This window comes from Polistes dominula, unplaced genomic scaffold, assembly GCF_049000335.1.
Source record: "Polistes dominula isolate Pdom_NZ unplaced genomic scaffold, Pdom_raw_medaka contig_73, whole genome shotgun sequence".
Classification (NCBI taxonomy): Eukaryota; Metazoa; Arthropoda; class Insecta; order Hymenoptera; family Vespidae; genus Polistes; species Polistes dominula.
The window spans coordinates 9,358,390-9,384,133 of record NW_028300951.1 but is presented as its reverse complement, the minus strand read 5'-3'; the positions used below and the strand labels follow the sequence as shown (position 1 = coordinate 9,384,133).

At 31.2% G+C, this 25,744-nt stretch overlaps 7 protein-coding genes across 8 annotated transcripts; 6 read left to right on the top strand and 1 right to left on the bottom strand.

The window, feature by feature from the left end:
* On the top strand, window positions 1–1,712 carry LOC149032716 (odorant receptor 13a-like). Its single transcript, XM_089172402.1, has 3 exons — window positions 1–147; window positions 598–1,313; window positions 1,472–1,712. Exons 1-3 carry the CDS (start codon window positions 1–3, stop codon window positions 1,710–1,712), a joined length of 1,104 nt encoding a protein of 367 aa, XP_089028528.1.
* Window positions 1,713–4,570: 2,858 nt separating this feature from the next.
* On the top strand, window positions 4,571–5,659 carry LOC107067765 (odorant receptor 10-like). Its single transcript, XM_015323566.2, has 2 exons — window positions 4,571–5,255; window positions 5,319–5,659. Exons 1-2 carry the CDS (start codon window positions 4,571–4,573, stop codon window positions 5,657–5,659), a joined length of 1,026 nt encoding a protein of 341 aa, XP_015179052.2.
* A 3,129-nt stretch (window positions 5,660–8,788) lies between these two features.
* Window positions 8,789–10,534, top strand: LOC107067764 (odorant receptor 46a). Its single transcript, XM_089172401.1, has 3 exons — window positions 8,789–8,935; window positions 9,387–10,017; window positions 10,080–10,534. The coding sequence occupies exons 1-3, from the start codon at window positions 8,789–8,791 to the stop codon at window positions 10,499–10,501; spliced, it is 1,200 nt and encodes a 399-aa protein (XP_089028527.1). The 3' UTR covers window positions 10,502–10,534.
* Window positions 10,535–11,247: 713 nt separating this feature from the next.
* LOC149032715 (odorant receptor 13a-like) lies at window positions 11,248–12,661 on the top strand. The gene is made up of 3 exons (XM_089172394.1): window positions 11,248–11,394; window positions 11,532–12,252; window positions 12,321–12,661. The coding sequence occupies exons 1-3, from the start codon at window positions 11,248–11,250 to the stop codon at window positions 12,659–12,661; spliced, it is 1,209 nt and encodes a 402-aa protein (XP_089028520.1).
* Window positions 12,662–13,524: 863 nt separating this feature from the next.
* On the top strand, window positions 13,525–14,939 carry LOC149032714 (odorant receptor 9a-like). The gene is made up of 4 exons (XM_089172393.1): window positions 13,525–13,626; window positions 13,713–14,193; window positions 14,277–14,504; window positions 14,596–14,939. The coding sequence occupies exons 1-4, from the start codon at window positions 13,525–13,527 to the stop codon at window positions 14,937–14,939; spliced, it is 1,155 nt and encodes a 384-aa protein (XP_089028519.1).
* A 786-nt stretch (window positions 14,940–15,725) lies between these two features.
* LOC107067826 (spermine oxidase) lies at window positions 15,726–18,871 on the top strand. Its single transcript, XM_015323668.2, has 6 exons — window positions 15,726–15,917; window positions 16,043–16,393; window positions 16,695–16,886; window positions 16,957–17,282; window positions 17,377–17,655; window positions 17,737–18,871. The coding sequence occupies exons 1-6, from the start codon at window positions 15,790–15,792 to the stop codon at window positions 17,904–17,906; spliced, it is 1,446 nt and encodes a 481-aa protein (XP_015179154.1). The 5' UTR covers window positions 15,726–15,789; the 3' UTR covers window positions 17,907–18,871.
* Window positions 18,079–24,760, bottom strand: Ddc (aromatic-L-amino-acid decarboxylase). 2 transcript variants are annotated; one of them, XM_015323666.2, is made up of 11 exons: window positions 24,557–24,760; window positions 22,382–22,473; window positions 21,906–22,026; window positions 21,401–21,514; window positions 21,168–21,287; window positions 20,937–21,066; window positions 20,324–20,472; window positions 20,123–20,234; window positions 19,834–20,042; window positions 19,501–19,701; window positions 18,079–19,410 (listed from the first exon to the last, which is right to left on the bottom strand). In XM_015323666.2, the coding sequence occupies exons 2-11, from the start codon at window positions 22,459–22,461 to the stop codon at window positions 19,204–19,206; spliced, it is 1,443 nt and encodes a 480-aa protein (XP_015179152.2). In that variant the 5' UTR covers window positions 22,462–22,473; window positions 24,557–24,760; the 3' UTR covers window positions 18,079–19,203. The 2 variants fall into 2 exon arrangements, with proteins under 2 accessions (XP_015179152.2, XP_015179151.2); XM_015323665.2 differs by having other exon boundaries at window positions 18,079–19,413; window positions 24,557–24,759.
* Between the last annotated feature and the right edge of the window lie 984 nt (window positions 24,761–25,744).

Genomic DNA, 25,744 nt, shown 5'->3' with positions numbered 1-25,744 from the left:
ATGGATACGGATAAGGTAGTTTGGAATCCTGACGCCACGTATGCACTAAGAACATACAAATTTATAACATGGATTACTGGTACGTGGCCTCTACAAGATCAAGGAATATTCGCGATTATTCGCTTTACCATTGCCTTCATTTTAGAGGTAGTTATCGTGTAGTATTCATTTTGAAAAAAAAGACTAAATAAAAAATAGAGATCTTTAAAGAAAGAAAGACCAAGAAAAATAAAAGAAAGAAATATAAAAAATGTTTTGTTAACACTAGATTCACAGGATGTTTCGTTCATTGTTTTTTTAATGACCTACAAACATTGTGATTGAGTAGAGGGTAGGAATAATTATATTTAATTAATAATATATATAATGTAAATTATTAAATAAATAAATAAATTTATTAAAAATTTCATTTCGTAACTATAAACCAATATATATATTTTTTAAATAATATTTAATTTTTATGCATATTTAGCAAAAAAATTGGAAACTAGTCAAAATAACTCTCAGTATATAAATCTAGTGTTAATAATATAAATTTGCAATTAATATTATTTTGTGTATTATTTGTCTTTTAATTGGTATGTTGTTTGATCGCAGTTTGGTATACTAACTTCTATACTACTCGAAATTTATCTAAATTGTGGTGACGTCGACCAAACGCTAGACTTCTTTGGTTTGACGGTAGCTATGATCACAGGTCTGACGAAGCTTGTTCTCATCAAGTTGCATCAAAAGGATTTACGAAAAATCATTTTGTCAGCACTTAAGGATTGGTCCTCGATCATTGACAATTCGTCGATGAAGGAAATCACGTGGAAATATACTAATCGGGGTTTATTTGTGTGTCGCTTTCAATTGAGCTTAGGTTTTTTAATCATTTCAACAATGATTATGGATGCCTTACCATCATCAAAAACTATTCAACAGAACAATGAAACATTCAACGAAGAAGATTTCAGACAGATTCCATTGAGGACCATATGTCTTTTTGGCAACATGTCTACTTCTACTTATTGGATAGTCTTCATTTTTCAGAGTGTCCAGTTATTCAATTCGATAATTGTCGATATAGGAAATGACGTATTTTTTTTTGGAATTGCTATGCACATTTGTGGCCAATTAGACTCGTTAAATATTTTTTCTGACGAGTTTAAAACAGACAACGAAAAAAGTCGGCTTAGGAATGTCGAAAAATTTGTTCGTAGACACATACATCTGTTGGAAATGGGTCAATTGATTCAAATCACTTATACCAATATTCTTTTGATCAATTTAATCACTAGCGGATCGCATATCTGTTTGGCAGGTATTTGATTTTTTTCTTTATAAATAACACACTATTATGTATTAATCATATTTTCATATTTTCAGGAATACAATTTCTTTTTCTCTCCAATACAATCGACGTAGTTCTTCTGACGAAAGTCGGTTCCATTCTAATCATCATCTTTTTACAAATTTTTCTCTACAGTTATGCAGGTGATTACATGTCATCATTATTCCAAGATGTTTGCAAAGTTATTTATAATTGTACCTGGTACGAATTCTCTCCTAGTCACGTACGTGATCTTATGTTTATTATTATGCGAACCCATGTACCATTTAATATTAGTGCTGGTAATTTTTATATCATGAACATTGAAAGTTTCAAGAACATTGTTAAAACGTGCTTTTCTTTCTTTTCCGTTTTACGAATTGTATTCGAAGAATAATACAATGGATCTTGTTTAAGTGCAGAAAAATAATAATATTGATTTTTTTCATATTTTGACTATCATTTACCAATTGTTATTTAAGATGCTCATTTTGGTCTCATCAGATTCATTTTTTATAAAGTAAACTTTGTTTATTTACATATGTAGCTTTTTAAAGCCTATGATTTCCATCAAAGGCAATTTCTATATCTTGTTAAATCTATTGTCTATATTCTAATCTTGTTAAATATTTGTATTAGTAACAATAAAAAAAATCTAAAAAACCATGTAAGCACAATTGTAACATACATCAAAAAGAAGAAATATAATTCCTTACCTTAAATATATAATACTCGACAAAAGTACAAAGAAAATGTTTGCGAAGATGGTAATATATTTAATAATTGATATACAATTAATAAGAATATAATTGATAATACAACAAGTGATGGAGTTCAATTACTTCTGTATAATAGTCTCGAGCTTTGGTGACATAGAGTCAGAAGTAAGAAGACAAGCCGTCAAGGCAACAAGAGCAGCCTCAGAATTAAACGACACTATATTCCGAAACAAACACCTAAGAATAGATGCAAAAGCTCGTATATACAAAACCGTCTATACTTACATACGCGGTAGAAACAAGACTCGAAACATTAAAAACACGCCAAATCATGGAGACAACTGAAATGAATATCGCAGAATAGCTGGAAAATCACTATAGGAAAGAGTGAAAAGCGAAGACCTCAGAAAAGCATGCCAGATCGAGAATATCAACGACTAGGAATTCAGCAGAAAAGTTGAATGGAATGACCACATCACGCGCATGACAGATGACCGAATGGTCAAATTATCCCGAGATTAGTGACTTCAACATCGGGGAGACGAAGCGTTGGAAGACCTCGAAAGCGCTGAAGCGACAGTCTGACAATATAAAGCAAGTCGCGATAAGGAACAGGTATGGTGCCTGTGGAAAAAAGAAGAAGAAGAAGAAGAAACAGGTAACATGTTGGAATCTAAAACAACCGAAATAGTTCTCGGTGTTTACGATTCTCCTTGGAACACTTTTGACACAAGTTCTATAAAAAAACTTGCCTACATCATGTTTTATGGTAGAATACCACGACAAGTAACGGCAGGAAAATTTGTTTCTATGAATCTTTTAACTTTCAAAGAAATTATCAGAGCTTCAGCCTCGTATTTTTCCGTACTGAGAGTTGCTTTGTACGACTGAACAAGCTCTTCGTTGTTTCATAAATTGTCTCTGAAAATTATACGAGACTTACAAAAACGGCAAATGAAATTTCATGAATTAGAATCCACCTGAAATTTTACGTATATCTCGTTTTTTTTCTTTTTAAGTATCCTTCATTAGGTTTATTTGTAACTGCATGCATCGACAGTCAATAAAGTATCAAGTAAGAATTTATTAATCAATAACAAATAAATTACTTTCGTAGAAAATTTTGTTGTTGCATCAAATAATTATATTGTTGAATAATTTTAACCCTTTCGTTATTAAAAATGTATGTACTAGTCGTATTATTGTTGTAAAGAAAAAAGGTTAATAAGTATTTAAAAATATGTAAAATGAATATAATCACGAAAAGCATCACGTAATATGTAGTTATCACGTAATATACAAGGATTTTGTAATATCTTAACCAATTGTTAGAAATTATTTAGTTAGTTACATTGTTAATTAATGAATAGGTATTCTATTATTGACTGTCGGCGTGTTTACTTTCTTCTTTACTAATTCATCAACTTACCTATTCATTAATGATCCTTAGTCGATATAGGTTTATCAACTTTGATCAATTAATAATGTTAGACCCTTTGTAATAACATTTGTCACTTCTTGTTTTTTTGGAAACATACCAAATTGTTGCTGATTTTAAAAAATTTCAGAACTTGTGCAGGTTTCTTTTTTATTGGCCGAGTCATCGTTAAAAAAGGCACCGACTTAACTTGATAATTAATAACTTCTCTTCAACCAATAAAGTCACGAAATCCTTTCGAATAATATAATTATTTTAATATTTTTTACCTTTATGAAAGAAAATAATTATTTGTGTTAATTGTTAATTTAAAGTAAAGTAATTTTCAAGAAAAAAGTTTAATATTTTTTTAATCATAGGTAACTAACAACTCTTTCAATTGGATTTTTTCTATGATTCTATTAAACGATTATTTTGATCAAATATTTTTTTATATATTGCACCAACAAAACACTTCCCACAATAAAAACATTGATCACACAACAGTTGGCCATCAGAAATGCATTTACTGACTTAGATGAAAAAAAAAGACCCTTCTCGTATTCAACATTTCTTTTAACAGAGATATGAATAATATACGAATCTATAGTTGATAGAAATATCCATAGACAGGAGAGAAATAAATTGAATTGGGAATACAATTTTATTGGAGGAAAACATTTACTAATGTAACTTCGCTTATTTCAAATAACATAAAAGTGAAGGTATACTTCGATTCTAAAATATACATTCGAATAGGAAAGTCGTAAAACACATTACTGAATAGCACTATAATGTCAATAAGTATACATTGTCATATAGTCTACAAAATATTTTATCTTATAAGAAAATATGCTATATTATTTACATACAAATATAATATTTGGACTACTAACACGTGGCCATCTTTAAAAAAAGAAGAATTATTTACGATTATACGTTTTGGCATAGTAGTTGCATTGGAGGTATGTTTTACTTTTTACGAAGTGAGAGAAAAAAAATGTTCTAAGGAATTAACTTCTATCAGATCATTTGAGTGCAAAAAAAAAAAAAAATAATTAATTTTATTGATCGCCATTGTCTCATTTATCATAGTTCGGCATACTCGTTTCCGTTCTGATGGAAATTCGATTGAATTGTGGAACAGCTGACGAAACTTTGGATTTCTTTGCATTGACCGCAGTAACAATTGCTGGCTTAACGAAATTAATTATGGTCAAAGTACACCGTGAAGATTTGCAAATAATTCTATTGTCAGCTCTCAAGGATTGGAAAACATTGGTCGATAGTTCAATGGAAAAAAAAATATTATGGAAGTATACATACCAGGGTAAACTCTTATGCCGAATACAAATGGGATTCGGTTTGATTATAATAACTGCGATGACTTTGGATGCTTTGATGGCTGCGATATCTTTTCAACCGGTTAATGAAAATTCGACAGAAGAAATTTTCAGACAAACACCACTTCGAACATTGTGTATCTTTGGCGATATGACAACTTCCACTTATTGGACGGTATTTGTTTTTCAAGCTGTTCAAATGATCAATGCCATAGCTGTTGATATGGGAAATGACGTTTTCTTCTTTGGCATTGCCATGCACATTTGTAGCCAATTGCACTCCCTGAAAATATTTTTCGATCAGTTTCAATCCCACGAATCAAAAGATCGTATTCAAAAAATTAATGAATTTGTTAACAGACATTTTCACACTTTGGATCTTGCTCAAAGATTAGAGAACACTTATAACAATGTTTTATTGTCAGTTTTGATGGCAGATGGATTGCACATTTGTTTGGCAGGTAATTTAATCTTTTAGAATACGAAAACTAAGTCTGGATTATAATAATGTTTTTAATTTTTAGGTATCCATATACTTTTGTTATCCAAACAATACGACATGGTACAACTTTTGAAAACAACTGTAGCATTTTTGGTCGTATTGGCCCAACTTTTCTTATACAGTTATACCGATGAATATTTGTCCACGTTGTCCCAGGACGTTTGCAACGTAATTTATCATTTTCCTTGGTACGAGTGTTCACCCAGTACAATTAAAAGTATAACATTCATTATAATGAGATCACACGAGCCGTTACGTCTTACCGCTGGTAAATTTTATACCATGAATCTTGAAAATTTTAAAAATATATTAAAAGTATCATTCTCATATTTTTCCGTTTTACGAATAATGTTCGATGAATGATTATATTTATACGTTAGTCATTTGCTACATTGTAAACGATTATCAATGTTAGTACTAAAATTGTACAAAAAAAAGAAAAAATGGAATGTGTATAGTATAATATATTGGTAATAAGATATATGACAAGACATATGGCTAAAAATTTCATTTTTATCGGGATGAGAGAACAAGATTCGTTGCAAATCGTCTTTTGAAGTGAAAAGTTCTATAGAATGAGTGTGATTTGAAAAATTAGATTTATATAAGAAATCATGTATTCAGATCACACGTGTTAGAAGTGAAACCTTCAAAAAACTAAGTTTCGAGAAAATGAGACGAATGCAGAATATCAGCTGTAGGATTATTGTTGGGTTTATTTGTTATAATAATATTATTATTATATTGTTACCACATTCAAAAATTATTTTACGTTTTATTGACATATAATACATAACATATTACACAGTAAGCAAGTTCTCAATTTGAAGAAAAGAGACGAGTTGTTTATGGTAACTCAAATATGTATAGTAGATTAATATGTAGATAAAATATTTATAGTTGCTTATGGTAACTTAAATGTGTATGGTAACTAAACATTTCTCTGCGTGCACGAAATGCACGAACGCGTTCCGTCGAACTCCTTGAAACTTCCCTAATATTTTCTTTCAGCAGATTTTCACGACACTGTTCAGCGTTAATTTTTTGTCTAGAGACACTTGAATCACAATTCACAATATCCAATTGCGAATCATCTGAATAGAAAATAAAAAATAATGTTACAAAAGTGATCTATTGAGATTATGCTTGCCTAGTATGAGTAGAAAGGATTAAGAAAGAAATATATTGATTGAAAGCTATTTAATGACTTACGATGATCGTTTTTACAATTTCTAATAGTGAACGCATTATTATCCGCATGAAAGATATTATTCTGCACATTTAATAACGCCTTCTGGCATGCACGATATGCACGAACGCGTTCCGCGAACTCTCTGAAACTTCCCTAAAATTTTCTTTCTGCAGATTTTCACGACACTTTTCGGCGTTAATTTTCGGTCTAGAGACACTTGAATCACAATAATATGAGCCGTTTCAGTGCACACATCGATTAACTCCACTTTTTGAAAAATCTAAAATTTAAGTGTCAAAGCACTTGGTATAGTCATAACTTTTTAAATTTATTATAACTTTCCTGAATAATAAAGATTAACACCATTAAACGGCAAAATTTTTTTGGATATTGAATAATAAGTAATACAACAATATACATTATTTCATAGCATTTCTCAATTTTTTGTTTTATGGAGTTATTCGATGTATGCACTGAACGGCTCATATATAATATAATTATATAATATGTATGTGTCAAAGCAAAAGCAAGCTCGACGTGTAGCTTGATGTTGCTACGTCAGAGCGTTGATATGGTAACCATCAACGATTTTTTACAAACAACCAAACTGTACTTTGTCCGTTACAAAAAGAAAATCTTCCTATTTCTCCATTGGCTGTCTTCAACGATATATCTAAGACAATCTGTGAAGAAATCACATAACAAGCAACTAGAGTTGACGAAATTTGATAACAAGCGACTAAGAGTTGTAGAAATTTGACAAAGAAGGCTAAATACAACACTATCATTTATATTTATTTTTATTGTAATTATAAATAAGACTTTGTCGTTGCATTTGCATACAGGCGAAGTCAAATTAAGGTAAGCTACGTGTCCTACTTTTGCTTGGACGACTTAAATTTCTAATATTTCTAATATATAAACTAGGGTTTTTTAGTTTTTTAATCCTTTCTACTCATACTAGGCAAGCATAATCTCAATAGATTACTTTTGTAACATTATTTTTTATTTTCTATTCAGATGATTCGCAATTGGATATTGTGAATTGCGATTCAAGTGTCTCTCGACCAAAAATTAATGCCGAATAGTGTCGTGAAAATCTGCTGAAAGAAAATATTAGGGAAGTTTCAAGGAGTTCGACGGAACGCGTTCGTGCATTTCGTGCACGCAGAGAAATGTTTAGTTACCATACACATTTAAGTTACCATAATCAACTATAAATATTTTATCTACATATTAATCTACTATACATATTTGAGTTACCATAAGCAACACGTCTCTTTTCTTCAAATTGAGAACTTGCTTACTGTGTAATATGTTATGTATTATATGTCAATAAAACGTAAAATAATTTTTGAATGTGGTAACAATATTATAATAATATTATTATTACAAGTAAACCCAACAATAATCCTACACCTGATATTCTGCATTCGTCTCATTTTCTCGAAACTTAGTTTTTTGAAGGTCTCACTTCTAACACGTGTGATCTGCACACATGATTTCTTATATAAATCTAATGAAAATTACTCTACAATATTTTTGCAATATTATTTATAGAAAGTTTATTGATCATACTTACTATGTTTTTGATTCATCTTTGGGATTTGCTTTTAAATCTCATTTCCTACGATTAAAACGTATTTTTTATATCTCTTATCACCTTTTCAAATATACCAAACTAAAAATTCACTAGATACACGCACAGTATCAACGAAGACTTGTTTCCAAGTTGTTTTACCTAGTCTGTTTGATACAAGACTACGCGTGAACTTCTAACATTTCTGTATCAGCGGATATAAGTAAAATATTATACATTAGTAGGGGGTAGAGAAAAGTACGTTTTATCTTATCCGAATGTTAGTGTAAAGAAAAAATATTTACGGAACAAGAAGAAGAACAGGAAAGAAAGAGAAAACGTTTTTTGAAAATATAATTTCAGAGAATTCCATAGAAAGGAAACTTGTATCGGTGGTAAACGCTATAATTCGATTACACATATGGCATGGAAAATATAAGCTGAACCTATATAAAATTATGCGACATGGTATACGATGTTAAACGCACGCGCAAAAGGTCATAGTTCGTTGCGCATATGATTACGAATAACACAAAGGTAGTATTCATATTCTCCTAGTTTTACCCCTTTCCCAACAATTTCGTTTAACATATTCCTAACGATCATGCAACAATAATACCCACGACTTGATCCATATACTTTTGATGAAAAGTGTTCTCTTTTATTTTATTCCACACTTTCATATGAAAAACATAGTATCTCCGTGTGTCTATCGCTAAAAATGGATACGGATAAGGGTGTTTGGAATCCTGACGCCACGTATGCACTAAGAACATACAAATTTATAACATGGATTACTGGTACGTGGCCTCTACAGGATCAAGGAATGTTCCCGATTATTCGCTTCACTATTGCCTTCATTTTAGAGGTAGTTATCGTGTAGTATTTATTTCGAAAAAAAAATAAAAAATAAAAAATAGAGATCTTTGAAGAAAGAAAGACCAAGAAAAATAAAAGAAAGAAATATAAAAAATGTTTTGTTAACACTAGATTTACAGGATGTTTCGTTCATTATTTTCTTAATGACCTACAAACATTGTGATTGAGTAGAGGGTAGATATAATTATATTTAATTAATAATATATATAATATAAATTATTAAATAAATAAATAAATTTATTAAAAATTTCATTTCGTAACTATAAACCAATATATATATTTTTTAAATAATATTTAATTTTTATGCATATTTAGCAAAAAAATTGGAAACTAGTCAAAATAACTCTCAGTATATAAATCTAGTGTTAACAATATAAATTTGCAATTAATATTATTTTGTGTATTATTTGTCTTTTAATTGGTATGTTGTTTGATCGCAGTTTGGTATACTAACTTCTATACTACTCGAAATTTATCTAAATTGTGGCGATGTCGACAAAACGCTGGAGTTCTTTGGTTTGACGGTAGCTATGATCACGGGCCTGACGAAACTTGTTTTTGTCAAGTTGCATCAAGAAGATTTACGAAAAATCATTTTGTCAGCACTTAAGGATTGGTCCTCGATCATTGACAATTCGTCGATGAAGGAAATCACGTGGAAATATACTAATCGGGGCTTATTTGTGTATCGCTTTCAATTGAGCTTAGGTTTTTTATGCATTGTAACAATGATTATGGATGCCTTACCATCATCAAAAACTATTCAACAGAACAATGAAACATTCAACGAAGAAGATTTCAGACAGATTCCATTGAGGACCATATGTCTTTTTGGCAACATGTCTATTTCTACTTATTGGACAGTCTTCATTTTTCAGAGTGTCCAGTTATTCAATTCGGTAATTGTCAATATAGGAAATGACGTATTTTTTTTTGGAATTGCTATGCACATTTGTGGCCAATTAGATTCGTTGAATATTCTTTCTGACGAGCTCGAAACGAACAACGAAAAGAATCGGCTTAGGAAAATCAAAAAATTTGTTCGTAGACACATACATCTGTTGGAAATGGGTCAATTGATTCAAAACACTTATACTAATATTCTTTTGGTCAATTTAATAACTGGCGGATCGCATATCTGTTTGGCAGGTACTTGATTTTTTTCCTCATAAATACCATACTATTTTGTGTTAATCATATTTACATATTTTCAGGAATACAATTTCTTTTTCTATCCAATACAATCGACGTAGTTCTTCTGACGAAAGTCGGTTCCGTTCTAATCATCATCTTGCTACAAATTTTTCTCTACAGTTATGCAGGTGATTACATGTCATCATTATTCCAAGATGTTTGCAAAGTTATTTATAATTGTACCTGGTACGAATTCTCTCCTAGTCACGTACGTGATCTTATGTTTATTATTATGAGAACCCATGTACCATTTAATATTAGTGCGGGTAATTTTTATATCATGAACATTGAAAGTTTCAAGAACATCGTCAAAACGTGCTTTTCTTTCTTTTCCGTTTTACGAATTGTATTCGAAGAATAATACAATGGATCTTGTTTAAATGCAGACAAATAATGATATTGATTCTTCTCATATTTTGACTATCATTTACCAATTGTAATTTGAGATGGTTTGACATTTTCGTTCCATCAGATTTATTTTTTATAAAATAAACTTTGTTTATTTACATATGTAGCATTTTAAAGTCTATGATTTCTATCAAAGGTAATTGGTATATTTGTCTTGTTTAACATTTGTATTAGTAACAATAAAAAAAAATCCAAAAAACCATATGAGCACAATTGTAATATGTATCAAAAAGAAGAATTATAATTCCTTACCGTAAATATATAATACTCGACAAGAGTACAAAGAAAATGTTTGCAAAGATAGCAGAAAGGTACTTGTTTAATGCCAACATACGTAAACGCGAATGGCATAAGAAATATAACTATAAGACGCTATAATTCAGTTTATGTGGAATACATGGTCAGAAAAATATAACCTAAGCTGCAATAAAATAATGCGATATTGTCTATAATGTTAGTATTCTTTAGTAATATGCCACGTATGTTCACTTTCCCATAATCATGCTCATCCCTAATAATTTGGTTTAGATCATGTGCGAATAATACATGCGATAGATTTTCTCCATATATCCGAAGATGTATTTTGATAATAATTTTCTTTCCACCTACTAGTCTTTCCTCCGTTTTCCTTTTTTTTTCTTATTCTTTCGTATCGGAGTGCTGAAACGTTGTTTCGTCGCGCGAGTAAACCCGAACAAAATGGCGATCGACGATGTAGTCTGGAATGCTGATTCCGTCAATGCACTGTGGATTTACAAATACATAACTTGGACAACCGGTACGTGGCCTTTACAAACGGAAGGAATATTTGCGACTATTCGGTTCTGTGCCACATTTCTTTTAGGGGTACTGCAATAATTTGATTTACTAAAAGTATAAAATATATAAATATATATTAGTATAAGAAACGTTAAGACGTTTTAAATATTACGAATCATCATTTGATTAGTAGTTCAGTACTTGACTGTTATTGTCTATCACAGTTTGGTACACTAATTTCCATTCTTATGGAAATTCGACTGAGTTGCGGTAGTACCGACGAAACCCTGGATTTTTTTGGAATCTCCTTAGCTACGGTCGCAGGTCTGACTAAATTAATCTTCATCAAATTGCATCGTGATGATCTAAGAAAGATCCTTTTGTCAACGCTTAACAATTGGTCAGCTTTAGTTGAGAATTCTTCGGCAAAAAAGGTCATGTTAAAATATAGTCAACGTGGAAAATCCGTGGCACGTATACAGATGAGTTTTGCTTTTGTCATCATCATAACTATCATCCTGGATGCCATACCGAAGTCGGAGTCCTTTTTTCAATGGGATAATATAACCAACACAAACATGAACGAAAGTTTACCTAAAAGAATACCACTTCGAACTATGTGCGTTTTTGGTGATATGTCAACGTCTACTTATTGGACAGTCTTCGTTTTACAGGCAATTCAATTAGTCAACGCTGTACTCCTTGAAAGTGGAAATGACGTTTTCTTCTTCGGTATTTCTATGCAGATTTGTGGCCAATTGGGTACTTTACAAATATTCTTTGAAAAATTTCGAGCTCAACAAGAGGAGGATCGTGTTAAGGAAATCGAACTATTCGTTGACAAACATTCGCATCTGTTGGATATAACTCAACGAATCGAGGATAGTTTTCATTACGTTCTTCTAGTAATTCTAATGACCAATGGATTACACATCTGTTCAACAGGTAAATAGATTATCTATGTTTTAAATAGATTTTTTTCTTCTTATATGTACTCTTTTTTTAATCTTCAGGTATACAAATATTGATGCTGTCCAAACAAAACGACATAGTTCCACTGATCAAAGCTGTCATAGCGTTCGTCGTCATATTGGCACAACTTTTTTTATACAGTTACGCGGGTGATTTTCTCTCATCATTGACACAAGATATTCGTCGAGTTATTTACGATTTTCCTTGGTACGAATTTTCCTCGAACAATGCTAAAAATATTTTATTTATAATCATGAGAGCACAAAAACCATTTCGTTTGAGAGCCGGCAAATTTTACCCAATTGATTTGGAAAGTTTTAAGAACATTTTAAAGGCATCTTTTTCATATTTTTCCGTTTTACGAATCGCATTTGAAGAATGATCTTGTATAATGGGTATTATTTATTAATAGCAAATTGTTACTAGATAATTAATCGTCGCATTGGTACGACCCTTACTTATACAAATCGCTAGTAACAAAAGAATTAACAGCGATTACTTTATTTAAATATTGTTACTACTTTTATAACATAGATTTAAGCAAATGCAGGAAGAATAATAAGAAAAAAAACCTACATAACATATCGAGTGAAGGGACATATATATAGTAAATAAAAGATTAATTAAATAAAACACACTAATTTTTCAATATCTATTTAAAACATTTTTTAACAATATAGTTCGTTCGATTTAAAATAAGTTATTACTTTTTCAACACAATATTCAAATATTGTTATCAATAATTATAATATATGTTTTATACGATAAAACAAACCTCGTTGTTTAAAGTCGACCATTTGTTTCCATTATATATTTCCAATTTTTATGAAGAAAATTTGTTTAAGTTTTGTTTTGATTTTTTGTTTTTTTTTCTATTTATTAAAACCTTGCTCACTAAAAATAATGTCTTCGATGTTCGTAATATGTTGCGACTTAGAAGAACGAAATAGAAACACTGTATGATCTTTGGAAACATAATCGAAGTACGCAATAGCGCATGCTCCGAGAAAAAAAACTAACATAAGAAAAGGGTAAGGAAGATTGCAGCAGAGTAGGGTTCAGATTAAATAAGAAATGAGTAAGGAAATGTTTCTTGCAAACCTAACTGCTCATCTTGTATAGTATTATGAAAATGTATAGATAGTTCGATAAAATGACGATGAATGATAGTGTTCAATCAGCACTGAGAGAGACCATTAACCAAAAATGGGAAAAAAAACGTGGAACGATGATGTTGCGTACGCAATGACCTTTTACAAATTCTTAACGTTACCCACAGGTGTTTGGCCACTTCAGAATTACAATTTTTTCTCCATAGTACGTTCAGTCGTAACAATCAGTTGTCAGGTAAAAATTATTATATTTTCATCTTTTTTATTATTATTATTATTGTAAAAATAACATTGCAAAATTACTTTCTTTCTACTATACAGGTATTCATGTTAGTATTTCAATGTAAAGAACTTTTAGATGGGTGCAACGACAGTCATGCCAATTTGGATAGTCTTACAATAATCGCGTGCAATATAATGGCAATCATTAAAATTGCTTGTTATCGATATTATTCTCGATACTTAATCGATAATTACAAAAGTGCGATAAAGGATTATTCGGAAAATAAATCCTTGGAAGATCTTTGTATCATGAAAAAGCACGCGTTTATTGGCAAAAGTTTGTGTTCCAGTTTAATATGTTTCTCATACTTTTCAACCTCGATCTTCATGATCGCACCTTTCTTCATGGGTATAGAAGGTACGACCATAAACGGTACCAAGACGAGTCTTCCTAAAACGTTGAGTTATCCGATGCCTTCCGATTGTACTTTGGGAAGTTTCAATGTTTCTATTGGATTATATTGTTTCATTTCTGCGTTGGATATTGTATTGTTGATTAGTACGTGCAATGGCAATCTTGGTAAGGTAATTTTTTTACGATTATTATCTTTAACAAAATTTATTTCAATAAAATTAATTTTATACAAACATTTCACTTTGAAGGTAATGATTGTCTTTTCTTCGGTATTACACTGCATGTTTGCGGACAAGTGGAAATATTGAAGACTCAGTTTACACGATTTACATTTGAAGAAGGGATGAAACAAAAATTCAGTTATTTGTTGTCAAGATACAGCGAATTGTTAATTTTGGCCGAATATCTCGTCAATACTATCAGCATCGTTTTGGTAGCACAATTACTCGTCAGTTGTATACTCATCTGTATCATAGGTATTATCTCCTACGTGTATTAGGGTAATTCTTATTTTATGTATTTTGTAATTTTCTATGAGACTTTTAAACAAAAAATCATATATTCCAGGTTTCCAATGTATTTTGGCTCTGCATTATTCTGATATCTTCATGTTCGCCAAATCGTTGACCGTGTTGAGCACTTTTCTACTACAACTACTCATCTACAGTTACGTTGGAGAATACTTGAGAAATCAAATGGAACAAGTTGGTTATGCCGCTTATGGTAGTGCATGGTACGATTTTCCAATATCTTGGAGAAAGGATTTGATCTTTCTATTAATGAGATCACAACAACTTGTTGAAATTGCAGCAGCTTATTTTTTCCCGGTAAACATGCGAACTTTCATGAGTATCGTCAAAACATCTCTCTCGTATTTGTCAGTACTTCGCGTAATGTTATTACAAACGTAATAATGTGTGATAAACAAGGACAAATAAATATTCGCACCGGTTATTTTTAATATTTTATTGATCTGTAACCATAATTGTTCTTATTGTTTCCTATTATCAAAATATTTCTCGCTATAATGGTGGGTTCTTTCATTTTCTTGTGATTATGATAATCAAGAGAATCGAATACGTTCTATTAGTACAAAGATTTTTACACCGTATTCTATAGTTGACGTATTAGATAACACATAAGCGTGAAATTTTTTTCAACATATGTTACGACACACACTTTCCTTTCTATATTTTTGTATACTTTAGGACAATTGCAATGGGAACGAATCAACGAATTTCTACGACAATAGAAGAACATTCGAAATTTTGTTAAACCACGTTACGTTTCTTCTTATTATTCCTCTTTCTCTCTCTCTCTCTCTCTCTCTCTCTCTCTCTCTCTCTCTTTCTCATAGCAACGTTTCTACAACAAGAAATGGTGTCAGTGACAACGTTCCATTTCGGCTGAGGTTAGAAATCGCCGTTTTGATGATAAATTTGTCAGTTATAGCAGCGGTTAGTATCAAATGAAATGTGCCTTAAAATGACCGCTGTTTCGTTTCGGACTCTACACCGAATTCTAGTAAGGTAATTACTCTCGGAATACATTTCTATGGAAATTAAAAAAAAAAATAACTCTACTATGGGATAATAATTAAAGGTAATATGCGTACAAGTTCGTATCGATTAACGTTTCGAGATAAAACGATCATTTGGATTTAACAGATTATTGTCCAGTTCAAAAAACTTGGATAGTAAGAAAAAAGAAGCATGCACGAAAGTAACGAAGAAATTTGAATCATGTCAGTTGGATCCTTGCATGTTGGATCCGTGCAAACCAGAACCGAGTGTGGTTATCATTGGGGCAGGAATGGCAGGATTGTCAGCTGCTCATCGTTTGGCACAATGCGGGTTGCACAATTTTACGATACTGGAGGCAACGGATAGGTAAGATATTGTTTACCTTGTATAAAATTCGAATAATCTTCGGTTATTTACTATAAAAGGTTACTTGCATTTGTATTGGATATTACAAATAGTTAAACTAATTTTTCCGTTGTTTCGTTTATCAGACCTGGCGGAAGAATTCATTCCTGTTGGTTGGGAGATGTCGTTGCCGAATTGGGAGCAACCTGGATTGAAGGTGGATGCCTGACGAATCCTGTTTTTACCTTGGCAGCACAAGAAGGATTACTAAAAGCTCCACTGTCCAGACCCGAGCCAAATCATGGACTCTTCTGTACCAGTGATGGTCGTGCGATTGATTTTCCAATCAGCATCACAGCTTTCCACACTTTCCGACAGATCGAACAACAAGCTGCTGCTCTATTTTCTTTGGGATGCGGTCGTACCCACGGTACGTTGCTGAATTTCATGGGAATCAGAATACAGCAGGAGCTACACAATTTCCCGGAAGAGCAACGGTACAGTTGCGATGTATCCTCGTATATACAAGGTGGGCCATTTTAATAGGAACATCTTGTATGTTTTGAAATCATTTTGAAGATCAAGATTTAGCGTTTACCATCAGTAAAAGCACACAGTTACACATTTCGGTGTTCCTATTTAAATATTCCACTATGTATGGAGATATTTAGGCTAAACATTCACTTTAGGTATCATTCATATAGTCGTATTATGCAACTAATTTAATAACGTATTAAGGAGAAATTATTATTGTTCATATCATGAGAAAAATTCCTCCGTATCATTCTCACATTTTAGATACGATGCTGCCAGGGTAATGTACGGTTTAACAAACTTTATGAGATGTCGTTGCGGTGACGATCTTTCTTTAGTATCGGCCGATCAGTTTGGTAGTTATATAGAAATACCTGGTGGAAATGTAAGAGTACCTCTTGGATATGTCGGTGTTTTAGCACCGTTACTCAGGGATTTACCAAGTTGTTGCCTCAAGTAAGTTTACATTGAAAAAATTGACCAATTTTGAACTTAATTTCTTCTTTCTCTTTATTGTTTTGTGTAGATACTGTAAACCAGTGAGTTCTGTCAGGTGGGGTGCCATAGACGATATCAATCCACGAGCTGTTGTTAAGTGTTGCGATGGTGAAGAACATCCAGCCGATTATGTCATCGTAACTCTACCTCTTGGCGTATTGAAGCATCAACACGACAAAATATTTTGTCCGTCTTTACCGGCCGAAAAAGTCGAGGCTATCTCGAAACTAGGATTTGGTTATGTTAACAAAATATTTCTCGAGTATGCGAGACCTTTTTGGGTTTGGCGGGAAGGGGGAATCAAGTTGGCCTGGTCCGCCAATGAATTAGCTGATAGATGCGATTGGGTTAAAGGTTTCTTCTCTTTTTTCTTTCTTTTTTTTTTTTTGCAATTATTTTCCATTTTTTTTTGTTTTTATTATCCTCGAATAAAAATAAAGATTTGTAGGTATCTCCTGCATCGAGGAACTTCCAAGTTCGCAACACGTATTGTGTGCTTGGATTTGTGGTAAAGAAGCTGCAGAAATGGAATTACGTTCGGACGAAGAAATAGTCGAATCTATGACCCGATTACTTCGACAATTTACGGGAGATCCAACTTTACCATATCCAGCTAATATTCTTCGAAGCAAGTGGTGTTCGAACCAATATTTTGCTGGTAGTTATAGTTACATGGGTATGGAAAGTACGGTAGATAATCAGTGTGATTTGGCCACTCCTATACCAGGTGAGTAACGATTATTTTCATATTGATCTTATTTTATCATTGGATAATTAATTATTATTATATTTGATTTTATTTATTTAGGAACATGTGAACCGATTCCACCGATTCTCTTTTTTGCCGGTGAAGCTACCATTCCGGGACATTACAGTACCGTTCATGGTGCAAGACTAAGCGGGATTCGTGAAGCCGAACGAATAATTCAATTGACAAAAAAATACGGTGGTCCACCTCAAAACGATTCGAACAAGTAAAGTAAAATCCAATCGTATCTTTCCCGTTGATGTATTATAGTATGACGGCTGTTCTTTTTAAAAGATTTTTTTACACGTCGAATTAATATAATAAAAGACATTACTTCATTTTCAATTTTGACGCAGGTCTAACTAAATTATTAGGTACAGATTTAAATTGATCACAATATCATTATTTGCAGTTAACACAATCAGCATATATTTCAATCATTATTTGATAACAATGATAAAACAGATTTCATTTAATAGTAATATGGACGTGAACGATCGGTGTTAAAGCGTATTTTGTAAATTTTATTATCCTCCATGTGGTCCCATCGATGAATATAATTCAAATCTTTGCCAAATACGAACGGCAACACTTTAACATGCTGTGTACGGATAAACTAGTGCTGCTAAACAACAATTGCGAGCTAGATGACTTAACAATAAAACTTATTTTTCAAGATCTCGCAAAAAAAAAGAAATTGTTTATTATAGGGTTTCTACGAATTCTAACTTATTTCTACATCTATCATCCTAATCTCTGTGCTACGTTTTAACAAGTGTTGAGATTTCGGCCTTTCGAACGATACCTAACACATAGAATTTACATACGATGTGATTATTTTATAATATATTCAATATATCGAATATTTCGGTGGGCACAAAATAAGCAACCAAATTAAAGGTAGATTATTACAGTTAAGAATATAAAATTATAATACACCTTTTAATAGTTTTCACTTTTGGTAAAAACGTATTTATATGATTACCATATCGCGAAATTAATATATCAAATACAAGTCTAGAAATATACACGAGGAACTAGCACATTATTGTAATTTTTAAATTTATAATGATATGTGAAAACAGTTATGTTTATAAACTGTGTTAAATTATGCGAAAACATAATGAAAAATATTAATAGGAACTGTTAGAAAAAATGTTCAACTTCGTCATTAAATGTAATGTAACTCACGTAACTCAATTCGAGTAACTTATCATCCGTTTAAAAATGATCGAACTATTATATGAATATTCTTAACTAGAAATAATAATAGTCAATATATTAAATGATTAATTAAAGGCTAAGATAATACTTTAAATATTGAAAAAAAAAATCAAATGTGTACAAATATGAGCCTAAGATGAAGTTTTCAATGATATTTTGGATAAAATATTTTCTAAGGAGAACAACACACACATATAATTATTTATATGTCAAGGTGGGTTTTACGAATAATAATTGTAACTATGATTGATTGCAAGTCGCCGGTGCTAACGATCTGCAACCACGAGCTATTTGAGCGCGCCATCACTTGGAAACCGAATTTTCTTCCAATACTTCATCGGCCCTCTGTTTGATCTCCTTCCATGAGTAAAGTATATCGCTGCTTTGACTTATTCGCGAACATATTGCCAAACGAAGGAAAAATACGTCATTTATCTTGGATGGAACCAAATGAATATTTCCAGCACCGTTTATTCTTTTCAGCAATGTCTCGTTTATTTCATTGGATCCCTGCTTTAAATATTCAATGAAAACAATTTACTTTATGATATTTTTTTAATCCTATTATATATTTGGAAGTTTATTTAAAAATAATTATACCTTTAATCTGAAGCAAACCAATCCAAGAACAACTTCAGCAACGATCTCGAAACGAGAATCGGAAAGAACGAGTGCCTCGAATTCGTGAGCCAGAGCAACGTGAGTTCTGATATGTTTTTGCAAATTTTCTATCCCATAAATTCTCAGAACGAACCATAATTTAAGTGAACGGAATCTACGACCGAGAGGAATTTGCCAATGCTGGAAGAATATAAATACGTTTAATTTAAAACTTAAATCTGTTTATATATATAGATAGATAGATAGATAATTATGATTGAAAAAAAAGAATCAACAAAAAAAAAATAAAAATAAAATATATAATATATTTACCCTGTAATCCGGAGCTGATCCTTGCATTTCGTATTTCAGGTACAATGGATCAACGTTAAAGGCGTTAATGACGAATGTTGGATCTTTGAACCACATCGCGGAACAGTCGAAATTAACCAACATCCATTTGTGAGGATTAAAATTAAACGAGTCTGCTGTTTCAATGCCTTTCATTAAATAACGAAATTCTGGACAAATGAAAGCGGAACCTAACGTGGAAAGTATAATTCTTTTATAATAACGTTTTATGAAAATATTCAAGGATAAACAAATTCTTTACAACATTTACCTGCATACGCAGCATCTACGTGTGCCCAGACAGATTCTCGATTAGCTACTGGACCTAATTCGTCTAAACGATCGAAAGCACATGAATTTGTTGTTCCTAAAGTAATGACGACCTGCAAATAAAGAAAAATTCAAGATATCTCAATGATATCCAATTTTAAGAAAAATCAAGAGAAAACATTTTGCCAAAAAATCAACTTACGTAAAATGGAATGAGTCCTTTCTCTCTGTCTTCGCGAATAGCCTCGGCCAATGTATCACCGCGTAATTTACTTTTCGAATCGACCTTCAATAAACGAAATTTAACACCGGCGAAAAGACCAGCTCGTTCGACCGAACTGTGTGCTTGACCTAAATGAATTTAATTAAATATATCATAATTTTGAATCTCATTAATTGGAATTAGTGAGATGAATAGTTTTTTCTTTTTATAAAGGTAACTTTTATAGCAATCGCAATTTAGGGTGATTCGAGATGACTAGAGGTGGTAACGAGAAAATGTGTGTTGGGTTGAAAGTGGTCCAGGGTGAAGGTTCGACTAGAATATCTCGACTAGAGTGGTTATTACAGGTTACCATGGTGATAAAGTGCCGTTTGATGAAGTGTTTCCAACCCATACACACCCTTGTCAAGCTACTTCATCATCCCTTCCACACACACACACACCCACACATACATACATGCATACTCTCTTTCTACCTTTGTGCCAATTGTATTGAGTCATTGTTGTTGAAAGCATAAAAGCATCATAATTTTTTCTCACGATTAATATTCGTGAAAAATGTCAATAGAAATGTCGTGAAAAAAAAACTTACTGGAACTGTATGCAACCAGTTTCCCAATGATTTCGGTATCGGTCCATTCAGGATGCTGTTCTTTAACTTCCTTAATTTTCTTAGCTTTGGCACCAAGTAAAGCGACTAATGTTGCCTCGCTAGCCGTTCCCTGCATTTCAAAGATAATAGTATTCTCGTAAAGTGATTTTATTCTATTGTGATCCTAATCCTTATTGAAAATTTATTAGAAGATAAAAATATATACTGAACCTGAATAACACCACCTCCTTTGCCACCGCTACAAGCTAAAAATTCTTTCGGTAAATCCAACATTTGTCCCAACCAATCGAGCATTATTACTTCTAATTCCGTACAAGCTGGACTTGCCATCTAAAGAAAATAAAAAAAAAAATAAAAAACGAAAGGAAGAAAACAGACATTAGAAACTGCTAGAGAAACGAAAGTTATTCTAACTACGATCATCGAACCATTGTGAAACTTACCCAAGTAAATCCAACGCATGCAATAGCTCCGCTAAGCATGTCTGCAACAATAGCTGGATACGATTGAGCGGTGGGGAAATAAGCGTGAAATTTAGGACTTTGCCAATGGGTTACCTGTAAGGTGAAAGGAAACTATAAATGACTAAATTCAATCGGTTTTTTCCATACAATCACACAATGTATGGTGAACAGATAATAATGAAAAGGTTTCATTGAAAAAAATAAACTATAAACATATATAAAAATAAAAGAATAATAATAAAATAAAAATTGTCAGTAAAAAGAAAAATAATATAAATGATATAATAATAATAAGTATAAAAATACTATATATATATATATATATATATATATATATATATTTGATTTTTAAATAGGTAATAATTTAACGCGAGACGTTAAATATAAATATATATATATTTGATTTTTAAATAGGTAATAATTTAACGCGAGACGTGAGATAACTAAAAAGAAAAAAAGAAAAAAAATGATTTATTTCACTTACACCTGGCATTATCACTCTTTCCACGTCACTCATAATATCCTCCCATTTTTCTGGAGTTCTAGGTGCTTCCGAGGGTAAAAGCGGTTTCAAGTATCCTGGTTCAATCGTTGGTAAAACCCTCCTAAAAATCATTTATAAAAGTATATAGTATTATGGTTAAGAGTTTGTGATTTCTTTTTTTTTTATCCGACGCGCGTGATCGTCGTAAAGCATTCGATTCTCGATCGCGTTCGAATCGATCAAGTTTTTCAAGGTCTCCTTTCAGATCAGCATTCGATTATAAAACCAGTTAATATTGCATGCATATTTAGTTTTCCACTTTTACAAAGTATTTATTTTATAATTTTACGTATAATGAAGTTACAATGAACGTTCACATTGTTGTAATTTATTGAATTAGTCATCAAGAATACGAACAAGAATATCAAGTTTTTAATTGTTTAGAAATATGTAGAAATAAAAAAAAACCAACCAACCTTTCTCTGATATTTTCCATGTAATTCGTGATATAATCTACCATCCCACTGGCAAATTGTTTAAAGTTCTCGGCATCCATGTTTGCTTATTACTGTAAAAAAAAAAAAAAAAAACAAACAAACAAATGATATAAAATCGTAATTAAAAGATAAATAGATTTGCGACAAAATGACATTCAATTAAAATTCTTTACATTTTATTTATCCTTAGTGTTTATTAATCTTGCGCAATTCGTACTTCGAATTCTATGAAGAAATAAATGTAAAAGAAAAATTGATTAACAAAAAAAAAAAGAAAATATATATATATATATATATATAAAGTGAAAGTATTAGTTTGATAGGTGTATGTATGCAAGTGTAACTAACGTTTGAATAGATTAATCTCATTGTCAGTAATAAACTATGTCAATGTCGTACATTTAGATAGCCATCGTATTATGCTTGATCTCTTCCTTTTTCTTTTTTTTTCTCTCGCATATCATGAACATATAAGCTGACCATATACGACAAACATAATTGGTGAGTGGCAATGATCTGTCGACTAAAGAAACGTTGTAGGAGGTGGCAACATGTGCGAACAACTATGTCCGATATATATATATATGTGTGTGTGTGTGTGTGTGTGTGTGTGTGTGTGTGTGTGTGTGTGTGTGTGTGTATATATATATATATATATTATAATGAATGAAGGTTGAAGAACGGAAGTATGAAATAAATCATATAAATCATTATATTCTACATGTGTATATCGTCTATATATATATATATATATATATATGATTTGATTGAATGTATTTCGAGATTCGAATTCCATGACAGAAAAGTAAGAGTAAAAACTTCTCTCTTTTAGTACTAGTCTATGTAAACGTGAAGCAACGTGACCATGACTCATTTTTACAAAGTAATTTTCCTTCAACTCTTTGTTGTTTTATACTTTACGATCAAACGGACTTGACGAATATAACAAAATGGCAATGATCATTGTAAAACTGATATATTTTTATTAATAATCTTTTGGAAAAAGAAATAATTGAAATATTAGAAAATAACGAGTAAATAATGAATAAATAATTACTAATTTTTTAATTATTATATATTTCGAAGATTAGGTTGAAAGAAAAGGTATAAAGTGATTCATTGGAGGTAAGGGAATTTTGTGATCATGCGCGTGACGTAGTAGTAAGAATCGTGACGTCAGTAACTGGATTTGAAATACCGGGGAAAGCAAAGTAGCGGGAATTACTGACGTTTATTCAAAGACCAGGTATCTAAGATATATTTCCTCATGGGTTTTCCTTCGAGATAAATGAAATGTTAATTAACTTTGATTTCTTATGTACGCTAAAAATCATAAGTGATTTTAAGTATTTAATATTATTACGAAGGCACGTTTATTAATTATGTTTCAACATTTAAACGATGACCATTATTAATTTGCAACTGTCGAAATATTATCTTATCTAAATAAATGTCAAATGCAAGATATTTCACAATTATATTTCAATATTAGCGAATCTTTGATTTATTCCAAATCTATTACTATACTTGATTGATTTCAAATTTTTGTATTTAAGTTTTTTTTTAATGTTTGATAATCTCTATTGGCAATATTTTTCACGAGATTATAAAAGAAAAAAAATCTTGTCAAATAAAATATATGATTTATAAACTGAAGGAAAATTCTTTCGAAACGTGAGATTAAATGAACGATGATACGTCAAAGCATAGTAATTACAAACACAAAGCGGTTCAACGAAACGATTAGTTACACATTAATAATAAAAACAAAAAAACAAAAAAACTCACATCTAGGACAACAGAGTTTACGTGAATTTGTACATGTGAAAAATCGTGAGGAATCCATTTATACCGGTCGTCAAACCGAGTCATTACTTCACAATCACTTTTTACGATCGAACGGCTAATCGATGACGCAAGAAGGAAACTAATAACGATCGAATACAGATTGATAATATTTTACATATTAAACAAACGTTAAGAACTATATTTAATACTCGGTGAAAGTAAAATTTGTAAAAAAAAAAATTAATTTTAAATTGTTTCCTCACATCAATTTTAAAAGATTATTATTTATCAATTACTATAAACACTTATTAATGAAAAAAAAGACATGAATGAATAATAAATGATAGTTTATTTTTTATTACTTACAGTAAATCCTCGTAGTAGTAACACTATTAATTGGTTGCGTTGTATTGTGAATGATTAAATAAAATGTTAAGATAAGAGACGATAGAAGTATTCTCGAGTCGTTGTCGCATGGAATTGTCAGTCCATCGTTAGCCGAGGTGCTCTTTATGTATCACCCCACCCCTTTAGCAACTCCGACGAAAGCGACGAATGCGTTGAAAGCGCTTTTCGAGCACCGAGACCTTTCCACCAATCGAATGGCTTTCCACCTAGAAATATATATATATATAATATACCCCCAGACCATCCTCCCAACACAAAATTTCTTCCTTTTTTCCTTCCACACCTCCGAGCTTTCCTCCTACTCTTTAAAAGATCGATAACAAATTTTAAATCGATACAATTTCTTTTTCCTCATTTTTTTACTTAATGTTTTCCCTGTTGTCAAAATTACTGTGATAACGATTAGAGTCAATAATGTTTCCTTGAGATTGATATTTCCATAAAATAAATATTTTACCGTATATGATATTTTACATATTTTAGAATAATTATAAATGATAAAGGAATAGATAAAAATTGGTAAAAAGAGTTGAAACATTGTATAGAAGAATAATTGTATGGTAGATAAGTATTGTTTATAATTATTGAAGATATATTGGTATTACTGTGATAAAGATTAGAACCAAAAATGTTTCCTTGAATATTGATATTTCCTAAAAATAAATATTTAAACAATGCCGAAATAATTATAGACGTTGAAATAAGGAAAGAAAAATTAAATCGTTGATTAATATATTCGTGATATATATATCACGATCATATGTTTCTTTTTTCCTTTCAATTAATTTTCTCAACTTTGTGCGTAAATCTATTTCGAAGAAATCAAACTAATTCGATGAAAATCGATTTTTCTCAAGTATTTCTTTCATTCATTGAAATCAAAATGTTCTTCTAAAATGATGAATGAAAGTTTTATTTTTTTTTTTATTTTGAACTATTATCTTATACATTTTCTTCGAACTTAACTCCCTAACAAAGTACATTTAAATATGACAGATGAGAGTTATCGCGAGAGTTCAAACGATTTAATAGAATTTCTAAATGTACTGCCTGGCAAGTGCAGTAAGACAGGAAATACGATTTCACGTGAGAAATCAAGGAACTATTGAGACTGACGAAATTGAATTAGGGCGTATGTATTCAAAG

What these genes read in the sequence shown, in the direction of transcription:
- LOC107067764 (XM_089172401.1), top strand. Translation starts at nt 8,789, where the DNA reads ATGGATACGGATAAGGGTGTTTGGAATCCTGACGCCACGTATGCACTA. An exon ending in CTATTGCCTTCATTTTAGAG is followed by an intron (nt 8,936 to 9,386) that starts GTAGTTATCGTG and finishes GTTTGATCGCAG; the next exon opens with TTTGGTATACTAACTTCTAT. An exon ending in CATACATCTGTTGGAAATGG is followed by an intron (nt 10,018 to 10,079) that starts GTCAATTGATTC and finishes ACTGGCGGATCG; the next exon opens with CATATCTGTTTGGCAGGTAC.
- LOC107067765 (XM_015323566.2), top strand. Translation starts at nt 4,571, where the DNA reads ATGGAAATTCGATTGAATTGTGGAACAGCTGACGAAACTTTGGATTTC. An exon ending in ATTGCACATTTGTTTGGCAG is followed by an intron (nt 5,256 to 5,318) that starts GTAATTTAATCT and finishes TTTAATTTTTAG; the next exon opens with GTATCCATATACTTTTGTTA.
- LOC107067826 (XM_015323668.2), top strand. Translation starts at nt 15,790, where the DNA reads ATGTTGGATCCGTGCAAACCAGAACCGAGTGTGGTTATCATTGGGGCA. An exon ending in TTACCAAGTTGTTGCCTCAA is followed by an intron (nt 16,887 to 16,956) that starts GTAAGTTTACAT and finishes TGTTTTGTGTAG; the next exon opens with ATACTGTAAACCAGTGAGTT. An exon ending in TTTGGCCACTCCTATACCAG is followed by an intron (nt 17,656 to 17,736) that starts GTGAGTAACGAT and finishes TTATTTATTTAG; the next exon opens with GAACATGTGAACCGATTCCA.
- LOC149032716 (XM_089172402.1), top strand. Translation starts at nt 1, where the DNA reads ATGGATACGGATAAGGTAGTTTGGAATCCTGACGCCACGTATGCACTA. An exon ending in CCATTGCCTTCATTTTAGAG is followed by an intron (nt 148 to 597) that starts GTAGTTATCGTG and finishes GTTTGATCGCAG; the next exon opens with TTTGGTATACTAACTTCTAT. An exon ending in ATCTGTTTGGCAGGTATTTG is followed by an intron (nt 1,314 to 1,471) that starts ATTTTTTTCTTT and finishes TTTTCTCTACAG; the next exon opens with TTATGCAGGTGATTACATGT.
- LOC149032714 (XM_089172393.1), top strand. Translation starts at nt 13,525, where the DNA reads ATGACCTTTTACAAATTCTTAACGTTACCCACAGGTGTTTGGCCACTT. An exon ending in TCGTAACAATCAGTTGTCAG is followed by an intron (nt 13,627 to 13,712) that starts GTAAAAATTATT and finishes TCTACTATACAG; the next exon opens with GTATTCATGTTAGTATTTCA. An exon ending in TACGTGCAATGGCAATCTTG is followed by an intron (nt 14,194 to 14,276) that starts GTAAGGTAATTT and finishes TTCACTTTGAAG; the next exon opens with GTAATGATTGTCTTTTCTTC.
- Ddc (XM_015323665.2), bottom strand. Translation starts at nt 22,461, where the DNA reads ATGGATGCCGAGAACTTTAAACAATTTGCCAGTGGGATGGTAGATTAT. An exon ending in AAGGAGGTGGTGTTATTCAG is followed by an intron (nt 21,067 to 21,167) that starts GTTCAGTATATA and finishes TTTGAAATGCAG; the next exon opens with GGAACGGCTAGCGAGGCAAC. An exon ending in AAGGACTCATTCCATTTTAC is followed by an intron (nt 20,235 to 20,323) that starts GTAAGTTGATTT and finishes CTTTATTTGCAG; the next exon opens with GTCGTCATTACTTTAGGAAC.
- LOC149032715 (XM_089172394.1), top strand. Translation starts at nt 11,248, where the DNA reads ATGGCGATCGACGATGTAGTCTGGAATGCTGATTCCGTCAATGCACTG. An exon ending in GTGCCACATTTCTTTTAGGG is followed by an intron (nt 11,395 to 11,531) that starts GTACTGCAATAA and finishes TGTCTATCACAG; the next exon opens with TTTGGTACACTAATTTCCAT. An exon ending in ATTACACATCTGTTCAACAG is followed by an intron (nt 12,253 to 12,320) that starts GTAAATAGATTA and finishes TTTAATCTTCAG; the next exon opens with GTATACAAATATTGATGCTG.